Raw genomic sequence first — 12522 nt, forward strand, 5'->3', positions numbered from 1 at the left:
GGAACAACAAAGGGAAGAAATTTAACCAAAAAGAAAAAATATTCTTACAAAGTATAGATATGTCAAAATACACCTAAAAAATGGAGGTACCATCGATGTTGTACCACAGAAAAGTGGTATCGGTTTTTCCCTACCGCCAATAATAAAAAAGTTATTAAAATAAGCTATTTATAGTAACGTAAAAGGGAAGTAATTAAAAAAATAAATATTGTAAGTGAACAAAAGAAGGATCTGCCAAATAAATCTGTTGACATAAATGAAATTTCAGATCAGTATCTTCATTAGTTATGGAGATATACCCATTTTAATTTGAAATAAAGGGAGGTAATTTGACATAAAACCAGTCCATAGTTATCTACCCTGATTGTCTCTGTCCAACTAATAACAATAATGAAATTTCAAATAAGTCCTATAAGTACAATCAGGGGAGGTAATCAGATAATAAAATAACTATGGAACCTACGATTGGATCTGATTTGTTATGGAATCCAACATTTATTGTTGTTGAAGATATTTTGGAAGTTTGTATCAAATAAAACCATAAATGAAGTCTTTATATGGCTGCAAAAGCCAAAATAGCCAATTTTGGACCTTTAAGGGGCCATAACTCTAGAACCCATGATTGAATCTGGCCAGTTGAAGAAAGGAAGCAAGATCTCGTGGTGATACAAGTTGTGTGCAAGTTTGGTTAAAATCAAATCATAAATGAAGCTGCTATTGTGCAGACAAGGTCAAAATAGCTAATTTTGGCCCTTTAAGGGGCCATAACTCTGGAACCCATTGTGGGATCTGGCCGGATCAAAAAGGAACCGAGATCTTATGGTGACACAAGTTTTGTGCAAGTTTGATTAAATTCAAATCATAAATGAAGCTGCTATTGTGCAGACAAGGTCAAAATAGCTGATTTTAGCCCTTTCAGGGGCCATCACTCTGGAACCCATAATGGAATCTCGCCAGTTCAAGAAAAGAACCATGATTTTATGGTGATACAAGTTGTGTGCAAGTTTGGTTAAATTCAAATCATAAATGAAGCTGCTATTGTGCAGACAAGATCAAAATAGCTAATTCTGGCCCTTTAAGGGGCCATAACTCTGGAACCCATAATGGAATCTGGCCAGTTCAAGAAAGGAACCAAGATCTCGTGGTGATACAAGTTGTGTGCCAGTTTGGTAAAAATCAAATCATAAATAAAGCTGCTGTTGTGCAGACAAGGTCAAAATAGCTAATTTTTGCCCTTTCAGGGACTATAACTCTGGAACCCATAATGGGATCTAGCCAGTTCAAGAAAGGAACCAAGATCTTATGGTGATACAAGTTGTGTGCAAGTTTGGTTAAAATAAAGTCATAAACGAAACCACTATCGTGCAGACACAAAATTGTTGACGCACGGATGCACGCACGGACGGACGGACGCACGGACTGACGACAGACGACGGACGAAGGGTGATCACAAAAGCTCACCTTGTCACTATGTGACAGGTGAGCTAAAAAATAAAAAAAGTATGTTGATTTTTCTTTATAGTTTTGAATTACTCCCTTCCGCAGTATTCTTAGTAATAACCTGTCGAAAGAAATAACCATGATAAATTTTTCTTCACAAAGATAATCGACCACTTCTACCTGTCAGTAAAATGACACGGGGGGCTTTAATTGTAAGCTAAGCCTAATGACGAAGTTTGAGTCTGATGTTTAACTAGTGTCTTCGTTTTATTCAACAGAATAAACATATTTCGTCAATGACTGATACTAACCTTTTAATATAGACTCTGTTTTGAAGCATATCTTGAAATACCATATCGAGATTAGCTTTCCTTTCTGCCAGCATTTCATTGATGATATGCTGTTGAGTCTTCGTGGGGCAAGGGCAACATTCGGCTAATGGAACATCAGTTGATTTATCGTCGATTCCAGACAAAGCTGCAATGTAAATGTTAGAACAGCATTGGTGCGTAGAACGGCAGATACATTTGTAACTAAATATATATTATCATATACTGAACAGTTTAATTTGTTGCCCCTTCCCCCATAATTTCACCCCACCAAAACCCCTCCCCCCCCTAAATTTAACCCCACTCCCAAATTTCCCCTACCCCAATTCTATTTGGTTTAGAGTTGCCCTTGTCCGTCCCTATATCCGTCCAACCGAATTTGTGTCGTGCATATCTCAAAAAGTATTTGACCTACAGTCATTTTATCTTACAGGATTGTTAGTCACTATAAGAAGTTGTGCACATAGAGTTTTAGTTGGGACTTTGCAAAGCCAGACCAGAGTTATGGCCATTGACTTAGTTAAGTATGCATGAAAGGGGCCTAAATGTTTGTGTTACATGTATCTCAAAAGTATTTAACCTTGGATAATGAAAATTTACAGAAATACTATTCAGCATATGAAGTTGTGCACAATGGGCTATTTGAAATTTTACTCAAACCAAAGTAATGGCCGTTAACGTAGTCAAAATATGCACGATATGTTTGTGCTAAGGGCGTGTTAAGAAGTATTTGCCCAAAGGTCATGAAACATAATAGGAATATTATTCAGTATAATTATGATGTTGTGCACTTGGGTTTTGTTTTGGCTTTTAATCGGTCAGACCAGAGTTGTGACTCTCGTTTGTCAAAAACTATGCATAAATGGCCTACATGATTTTGTATCATGTATCTCAAAAAGTATCTGACACAGAGCCATACAACATTATAGGATTGTTACATAGCACTTGAAGTTGTGCACCTGGTGCTTTGTTTGAGATTTTATTTTGCTAGAGAATTATGATCCTTGACTAAGTAAAAAACACACATTGTGCTTAAAATGTGTTGAACATTTTTTTTTTCAAAAATAGTCGGTACACCGGTGTCCTAACGGACACACATCTTCTTTAATAACTGCAGTCTCTGATGTTGTTTTCTGCACTAATATGTATGTACTCATTGAGTAAACAGAAAAAAAGGAAATTTTTACGCAATGAGCAGTAGTCTCTTTGGCGATATTTTTCAACATTGTAGTTCATATGATTCCACTTAATTCTGTAACTGGTAACGTTTCCGTTTGGAATGGAAGGTGGGTCCCAGGTTAGACGAAGCGTTCCAGGCTCCGTGGCTCTTACTTCCAAGTTCAAAGGAGCTGTAGGGGCTGCAAAGTAAATATTTTTGTTAAGTGACAATACTGGAAAAAGTAAAAATGAAGAACTTCATAAAGCATGTAGTTATGTGTATTCAAAGACATCAGGATCCCACATCATCGCCCTAAAGAAATAAGAATAAAAACTTAAAAAGGATGAAATTTTGGCTGTCTCCCGAGTCAAGACTATACGAGGGATTTTCAAATATATGTAGGCTTGTCTTATATAAGGTGTATCAAACTCCGAACAGCGATCATTTTCACATCAATTTTGTCACAATTTTGTTTATTTTTTCAACTAATTCATTATTAAATTCCTGAAAAAATTCACCCAGAGGGGCATGATGACCCTTTATCGCTCACTTGAATAAGAAAATAAGAATAAGAATATTAAAGAATTTAAATCTATACATGTGGACCAAATTTTATACTGTTCATTTGAAAACCAAAGTAGATCAGTAGGTCAAGATTAAGACTTTCCAAACTTATCATTGGTATCTGTATCAAAAATTATACAGGTGGTCCAAATTTCTATCCTATTACTTCAAAAACAAGAATGTAGGTCACTATTTTAGACGAGTATTGAAATCTATATCAAACATTATACATGTTGTCCATTTTTTTTTTGCTGTAACTTCAAAAACAAGATTGTAGGTCAGTAGATCACACTTAAGACTATACAGGCGGTTCAAGTTTCTTTGTTCTAGCTTCTAAAACAAGAAATAGGTCAGTAGTGCTCAGTAGGTCAAAATAAAGACTATTCAAGAAAAATATTAAAATTTGTGTCAAACATAATACTTTTGTCCAAATTCCTTTGTCATCGCTTCAAAACCATATATGTCTATGTAAAACAAGTGATAACCCGAGCATGTCCTATTCTAAGCCCATGGTCAAGATCTGAACAGTTGACCACTAGACAATACTTATTATCTAAGGTCTGGGCCTTATGGTTCTGGACAAGACGATTTTTAAAGAAATTTCCTATAAGTCAATGTAAAACAAGGATCCCCATTGGCATGACATATATTGTCCCCGGGGTCAAGTTTTGAAAAGTCGTGGTACAGAACCACTAGAACATGCCACATACTAAATATCTAAGCTCTGAACTTTATGGTTTAAGACAAGATATTACGTTTTTTAAAAGGTGTTTTCCTATACGTGTTTATCTAAACTATGTGTCCCCAACTCCGGGGCGGGGCCAGTTTAAACGTTAGGGGGATAATTTAACCAATCTTGGTAAAGGACTGCTATACAATAGTACATACCAAATATAAAACCCTAGGCCATTTGGTTGTGTATAAGAAAACTTTCCCTATATAAATCTATATTTATAAACCAAGTGACTCTCAAGACAGGCCGTATCTGACTTTAGGGAGCCCTGTGTTTTTGGAAAAGAAAATTTTCCCCTAAAAAGTCTTTAAAAACCATGTGACCACTAGGGCGGGCCATATTTGGCCCAAGGAGATTATTTGAACAATCTTGATAGAGGACCATTAGATGATGCTACACACCAAATATCAAAAACCTAGGGCCTGTGGTTTTGGACGAGAAGATTTTCAAGGTTTTCCCTATATAAGTCTATATAAACCATGTGACCCAGGGTGGGGCCAGTTTAAAGCCAGCGGAGATGATTTTAACACTGTTGGTAAAGGACTACTACACAATGTTACATACCAAATATCAAAGTCCTAGGATATGTATTTTTTAACATGAAGACTTTCCCTACAGAAACGAAGTGACCCACGGGACGGGGACATGTTTGACCCTAGTGGAATAATTTGAGCAATATTGATAGAGGACCACTTGATAATACTACATACCAAATATCAAAATCTTAAGCCCTGTAGTTTTAGACAAGAGGGTTTTCTCTAAATAAGTCTATATAACTATGTCACTAGGTGATTCCTAGAGCGGGGCCATATTTGAACCTAGGGGGATGATCTGAACAATCTTGATAGAGGACCACCAGATGATGCTACATATCATATATCAAAGCCCTAGGTCATTTTGTTTGGACAAGAAGATTTTCAAAGTTTTCCCTATATAAGTCTATAGGCACAATGTGACCCCCAGGGCAGGCCATTTTTGACCTTAAGAAAATAATTTGAACAATCTTGGTAGAGAACTATTAGATGATGCTACACACCAAATATCAAAGTCCTAGGCCTTGTAGTTTTTGTACATGAAAAAAAATGTTTCCCTATATAAGTCTATATAAACCATATGACCCCCAGGGCGGGGCCGTATTTGATCCTAGGGGGGAACATGAAAACTGTTGGTAGAGGACCATTAGATAATGCTACAGACCAAATATCAAAGCCCTAGGTTCTATGGTTTTGATCAAGAAGATTTTCAAAGATTGTACTTCCGTGTCCACGGCAACCAGAGTTCTTTACGGAATTCACTTTTTAACAATTTTAAAAGAAGACGTTCCTAGGAACATCCCAATGAAGTTTCATCAAACTGACCCTGTGGTTTAGGAGCTTTTGTAATGGAAAATGTTGACGGAAGATCGACGACCGACAAGCACTGACCACAATAGCTCACCATTGAGCAAAGTGCTCAGGTTAGCTAATAAGTTTAAAAATCGAAAATAACTATTCTTCTATTCTTCAATGTCTTTACCGTGAGGGGAGACTACTGCAGTATGAGTAGTAACGTTATAACCAATCACCTTCCCGCCACTAATTTTACTTATAACATTGTATGGCGTTACATAAAAAGATCCTGGCATTTTAGTGATATTTTCTAAATATTTACATGATATATAATAAAAGAACTCATCATACTGACATATTGTAGGTAATAGTGTAATGTGAAATACTTCATTATCAGCAGTTGTTCTTGTCTGCATCTTAATTTCTTTTTTTATTTTCATAAGCTTAGGTTAATTGTGTTTTAACAATGCGAATGAAGTTGACAGCGCTCGACTGTTCGAAGAACTGATGGCAGTATGGGGTATAATATTGACAACAGAAAAATAATAGATTAGACAAAAAATATACCTGTATTTGTAAATTTTGGTAAGTCGTGCACTGTATGGCAATGTGTGACCATAATGGTAGGAAGTTTTCAAGGTTTCAAAGCCATAAATCAAACAGTTTAGACAAAATATGGAATGGAATGCGAAACTTAACTAAGGGCCATCACTAAACTAAAGTCCTTGTCCTAGTTATGTAGTCTTGCCTACAATGTATATGTGAAAACTAAGATGTTAAACAAGTGGTCAAAGTTTCAAAGTCATATTACGAACAGTTAGGCAAAATATAGACTGGTATTAAGAATTTAATTGATTTAAAGTCCAAAAGTACCATAATTCATCCAAAATAGTTGACAGACTTATGTAGTTTTGCCTTCAAATGGAAATCATGACGATAAACAAGTTTTCAAAGTGTAAAAGCCACATGTCAAATAGTTTTACGAAATCTGAACCAATTTTCGAATCCCAAAAGGGCCATATTTCAGTCAAATGGAAATAATGATGCTAAACAAGTTTTCAAAGATTCAAAGTCACATGTAAAATAATTTGACAAAACGCTGACTTGTACGAAAATTTTATCAATTTCCAAGTCCAAAAGAAAAAAACAGTTGACACAGTACCCTTGTCTACATATACATACTGTTATAACAAACAATGATAAACAAGTGATAAAAGTTTCAAAGCCATATGTCAAAGCTTTATCTCAAAAGACTTTATCAAAATGTTGACGGGTACGAAAAGCTTTGCAAAGGTGTGACGCAGGTGCCGACACCGACACCGCCGCCGACGCCATGGTGTGTAGGACAACTCTACTTCGAATAATCAAGCTACAAAGACATAGGTTCTTATATATAATTGTAGACTGATCATGACCAAAACTGTCCATATTTTTGAAAACTTACTACTATGGAAAGTATGTTCACTCATTCCGTTTTTCCTCGTAAGTAATATAGCGATAATAATGTCAATATTAATGATTATTATTATTATTATTATTTCATATAATTAAGAGGTCAAATAACTGATCGCAGCTGCTAAGACCTTGTCCGTTTTGAAGCGTAGTCAGTGATGAGTGTCGCTCTCTAAATCCCAACCAGTTAAGTGAGAACATTGTTCCACAAGACGGTTCAGGAGTTCTTGATTTTTTTAACCAGATGAATGTCAATAAGGGATAACACATTTTTTCAGTGATAAGGATAACCAGAGCTGGTTACAGATGGCAAGTCGTATAGGAAACAAGTCGTCTAAAAGAAACGTTAACGACGTCATGCCGTGTCATAAGTCCACGGTAGCGCTAAATCACCTTGAATTCTTTTTTTAATTACTATCAATTCAGAAAGAAATATATTAACAGAATTTACCGTCAGGATCAGTAAGGAAGTACACTACATTACTGACAGCACTCTCTGTTGTCGGTGTCTGCGCTCTAATATAGGCTGCATACCGTGTCCATGGTTTGAGACCTCCAATATATTGTATAATCGCGTCCTTGCTGCATGTTTGTGGTTCATATAAGCACTCAATGTCTTTGCTTCGCCAGCTTTAAAATGAAAAGTGAATTTAATTTAAAGCTAAGAATTTTATATAAAGCATCGACCAAGTTAAATTTCCCTTGTAATATCAATCCGCCTCCTTTTCTTCGAAATTTTAAATTGAACAGTTAACAGTTTGTTAAATTTGATAAAGTCTAAATAATTTCCTGGCTTTGTGTAACTTGTACAATTTACAACTTGAGAAAATAATATAAATCCCCTGAAACAATTAATGACGACTGCTCATTTACGTCTGAAATGTGCATTATTCAATACAAAACATGCCATAGAGAAGTTAACATACCCCAATATTGTGCAAGCATCCACCTCATCAAAAACTGTTACGGATTCTTCAGATCTGAAAAAAAGTAATAATTTAATTTGAGTTATACGTTTCCTGTTCGGGAAACTTTGAAATTTAACAATATATTTAAAATTAAATGCATTTTTTGCCAAGACAGTCTTAAAATGACGATTTTGCTTCCTGAACAGGAAAGAATTTACTATATTTAGTAACAAGTTTCCTGTTCGGAAAGTAGATAAAAAACATAAACTGATTTCCCGAACGGGAAATTTCTCCTACTGAATACCAAACTCACCGCGGCGATTACTTCCCTTACGGTATAATGAACGCAAGGGAAGGTAACCGCTGTGAGGAGCTTGACAGAAGACAGAACGCTGCTATAGAATGTCACTAAATTACATACGTTTTCTTCCAAAAAACGGAATATTGAAGTATATTCAGTGTAGGCATTCTGGGCCACGTAATGAAGGCTACATGAGGAGACGTTTTCAACACCTGTAAATTCAGTTGTAGAACGGCGGCTGCAAAATATTTAAACATGTTTACTTACAATATAATGTGGTAATTCTACTTTTCCTAAGTCTAGCTAAGATAATTTAAGTAAATACAACTGCATATAATTTCGTACAGAAACAAGTGGGACTTCAAAATCCAATAGTATATAAAAGTAAGACATTCAATATCAAGTTGTGATTATTTCAACAATGGTAAGAATATTTGTTTGTTTCAGTGTAAGATTGGGATATCTTTCACTAGTGAACACCATATGCAATATTGTCATGAGTGGCACAGCCACGAGTAAAAATGTAAGATACTTTCCGATACTGGAGGAAGTAAAAGTTAATAATACTCATAATTTAACAACGCATACTTACATGACTTATGCGACTGTTGTTCAATATTTTACACAGTTTGCACAAGCGAGGAGCCCAATGTTCAGGATAATGAATATATTGTGCCATTGCCACTTTGGTGGCAGATAGAAAATGTAAAAAATAAGCAATTAAGGGTTGTTGTTCTGCTACACAATATTTTCCAAAAATATACAGAGGACATTTGTTTGTTTTTTATGTCAAATTAAAATATCCTTCATGACTGAACACCAGATGAAATATTTTCATGCTTGGCATAGCCACAAGTGAAAAATGTAAGATATGGTGTTCACAAGTGAAAGATATTTCAATTTTGCATATTAAGCAAACATTTTTTCTCTTTATTTTATGTTTTGGCTAAATTACCCTTATCATAGTTTCGTACCAGTGGAAATATATTTGATATTTTCCATTGTGAAGTTTTAACACTATTTTAATAGTTTTTGAAGTTGTGCTTCGGACGGAAAAAACTGTTATGTGCAAATTAAATGAAAAGAGATAATTTAAAAAAAGTAAGCAAGGTAGAATTATGATTCTTTTACTTTGCAATCCACTCAAAGTTGTTTTTTTTATATTATTTTATGAAGTGTTAACAAATATCCTGTCTTAATTTTAGAGTTACGACCCGGGCAAAATTGATACGAACGCACAAACGGACTTACAAACAAACATACAAATATTAACCATACTCAATTTTCTGCGGAGGGATAAATAAAATTTTCGGTTACTGTCCCCATGCATTCAAATTTATTAGGCTTGTCTGCAAACGATACAGGTCTCGGCAGAGCCTCAGCTGGTATAGTGCTAGTATCTGCGACTCGCCAAATTGGTACAGTATCCTGATATTCTCTTTCTCTACACGGAGAACAACCTTCCTATTTTAATTTGATTTTATATTATTGGTTGTCGTTTACTGACCGATGCATTTAACTTACAAGATAATCTGTTGCCATTTGTTGCCTTGGAAACTTCTGTATCTTCTATGTTTAGATTAGTCATTGACACGAAATCTGTAATTTTTTCGTAGCTGAGTTTCTCATTGTTCTTAAACAGGACGGTCCCCTTGCTCACTTCAAGGAAATTATGAGATAGTTCCGGGATAAGCTCCTGTAGATTTGGGTTGTTGAAAATATGGATAGAGTACCTGTAGAATAATAGGCAACTTTGGATGGAACATTTTATTAAATTTTGCCATTTATTAAAGCACAACTAAATTTCTATATCGATTTACTAGACGTATAGCTTAATAGATGCTTTAATAGTAAAATAATACGTACATATAGTTGATATGTTTTATTTTGGTGGTAAGGTGATATCTAAAACACCACAAAGAAAGAAACATACTTGTAATTTATTGGATTTTCACCCCCTACTTTGCGCAACCCATTGAAAAACCGCAGAGAATGAAGTGCGTATGAATAACTGACGGCAATGTGTCCAGTGACCTCAACAATCTGGCCGAGATAGCTTTCTAGTTTATCCTCGTCAACGCCTGAAATCATGAAAATATTTAAACTCCAAACATAAATATTTTCTGTTGGTTTTAATGTCATGTCGACACAATGATACGTTATATGACGACATTCAGCTTTTTATGGTGGAGGAAGACCCCAATTACCTCTCGAAGCATTACATCAGGCATGGATGGGCATCTGAGTAGAACCAACGATCTTCCGTAAGAAAGCTGGATGACTTCCTCATACGTAAAAGTTCTAAACCCAAAGGGAGGTTTTAATCCCACAGCAGTAAGGGTCAATTGATTCAAAATCAACGACCTTTACCACTCTGCGGATGCCCCTATCAATGAAAGAATTCACTAAATTGTTAAACATATACTTCGTATTTTACGCCCGTTATATTTTTCATTCATCTATTGAAATAATTTATAGTTTATTCCTTTTTTTCTGTTTAAACAGTATATAAATAATAATTTTTTTTGAAATATTAAACTTGTAACGAAGAAGAAAAATGAACTGGAAGACTTAGACAAAGCCAGTTGCAACTATAACCTTTAATTAATTTGTCTCAGTATTTTCAAAGGTAAACGAAGAGAACATACACTCTTTTAGTTTGATGACGAGTGATCCGTGGATGATTCTGCAGTCTTTAAGATTTTCGGCTGCATGCAAGCTGTCAATTATTTTGCCGTTGCAAACTGTAAAAGAATGGGGGAAAAGCTACAGTAATGGTCATACGAGATAATTCCACTGATCTTAGAGATTGGGAATATACCGCCGTTCAAGAGATATACATGTAAATATTTTATTTATTTATTTTGCCACGTTGTTAATTGTACCAAATACTGTGTTGTTTTTTTTTGTTCTGCAAATAGAACAGAACAGAACAGAACATGATCTTCATTACACCAGATATACAGTATGGGGATAAAACTTCATAGCGGATCCAGTCCGGACCCCACACCCCCTCTCCCAGAATTTTCAAAGTTAATGGTGAAAACTTTTAAAGCTGAAAAAAAAAACAGTACAAAGATCATTATTATAACGTACTGCGACTGCGGGCACCGCGAATCCAAACAAATCGGCGGGACTGGCACTTGTGCATCTAAACAATTCGCTTGATATTAAACACAGTGATATTGCCGGAAGATTCATTAATACAGGCAACAGGAGGCATTTTTCAGTCGAGTTTTTTTGTTTAGGTCAGGTGAATGGGCACAAATGTATGTGAATTATATTGGATCTATTCAAACAAAACCAAATTTAAAAGAAAAAAAAAAGATAATAAAAAAAAAGGTTCTAAAAGTGGAGTCCTCCTCGATGTTAGAACTGGTAACGTTTGAGATCAAACGGCAAACATCCACATCGATAACGGCAATTTTTAATAACCCTTTAGAAGTCGGCGAGTCATTGGCAGGGGGCTTAAACTTAGTCAAGGCAAAAAATGAATTTTTCATCCTTGTTCATCAGTACCCCCATTATGCTCGTTTTCATATTATGGGAAAATTTGTAAAATAATATTTGATTTGTAATTTTCGAAGTGGTGATTACTTTTTTGATGGGATTCAGATTCTTGCTTTTTTCTACTCTAAAACGCTCGAAATGCGCTCTCCGTTGACCCCGAGAAAGAAAACTTTTCCGGGAGAGGCCCTCGTAACCCCCCACCAGCAGGAGGGGGACACCCCGTTCCACACCTACCTCCATCTGGAACCCCTGGAAAAAAAATCCTGGTTCCGCCCCTGAACTTAACGACAGTAGATAATAATATGGTACTTCCGATGGACAGATATTGTTTAGATCGTGGAAACCATGAATAGATCAGAATCTTTGTATACACTGTCGGTCGGCAATAGAAAAAAAACTGCATTTTGAATAACACACAGAGAAGTACCGGTAATATTTATTGTTTCGTGTTTGAATACATTTGTTTTAATAGGTTGGAGAGAAAAATCAACAGAACTCACTGTAAATAATTTAGAAAACAACAACAACAACAACAAAATTAGACGTCATTATTGTCATGTGGAACTTTAAATTTCTGATGGAGTAATGCGGTCTTTGGCGAGTCACACTAGTGATTCATTCTAGTTATGGCGTCCATTATTATACGTACAGACTATAATATTTTGAAACTTAACATTCATACTGAAGCTGATTGTCTTATTATATTTGAACTCTTGATTTTATTTACCTTTCGGACATCCAGTTTTTCTCATATCGTTATAAATGTTGATTAAATTAACCTTTCGCACAGTCACGCAT

The 12522-nt window shown here is 35.4% G+C and overlaps 1 protein-coding gene across 2 annotated transcripts in view; it reads right to left on the reverse strand.

The window, feature by feature from the left end:
• Positions 1–12522, reverse strand: part of LOC123533007 (insulin-like peptide receptor) — a 50159-nt gene that overhangs the window by 30095 nt on the left and 7542 nt on the right. For both annotated transcript variants that reach the window (XM_053517607.1, XM_053517606.1), the window contains exons 5-12: positions 10863–10958; positions 10148–10295; positions 9739–9947; positions 8335–8452; positions 7932–7985; positions 7457–7635; positions 2957–3127; positions 1752–1917 (exon numbers count right to left, since the gene is read on the reverse strand). In XM_053517607.1, coding sequence (XP_053373582.1) covers positions 1752–1917; positions 2957–3127; positions 7457–7635; positions 7932–7985; positions 8335–8452; positions 9739–9947; positions 10148–10295; positions 10863–10958 — 1141 coding nt within the window. The remainder of the gene's footprint in view (positions 1–1751; positions 1918–2956; positions 3128–7456; positions 7636–7931; positions 7986–8334; positions 8453–9738; positions 9948–10147; positions 10296–10862; positions 10959–12522) is intronic.

The sequence above is a fragment of the Mercenaria mercenaria genome, chromosome 11 (assembly GCF_021730395.1).
Source record: "Mercenaria mercenaria strain notata chromosome 11, MADL_Memer_1, whole genome shotgun sequence".
Lineage (NCBI taxonomy): Eukaryota > Metazoa > Mollusca > Bivalvia > Venerida > Veneridae > Mercenaria > Mercenaria mercenaria.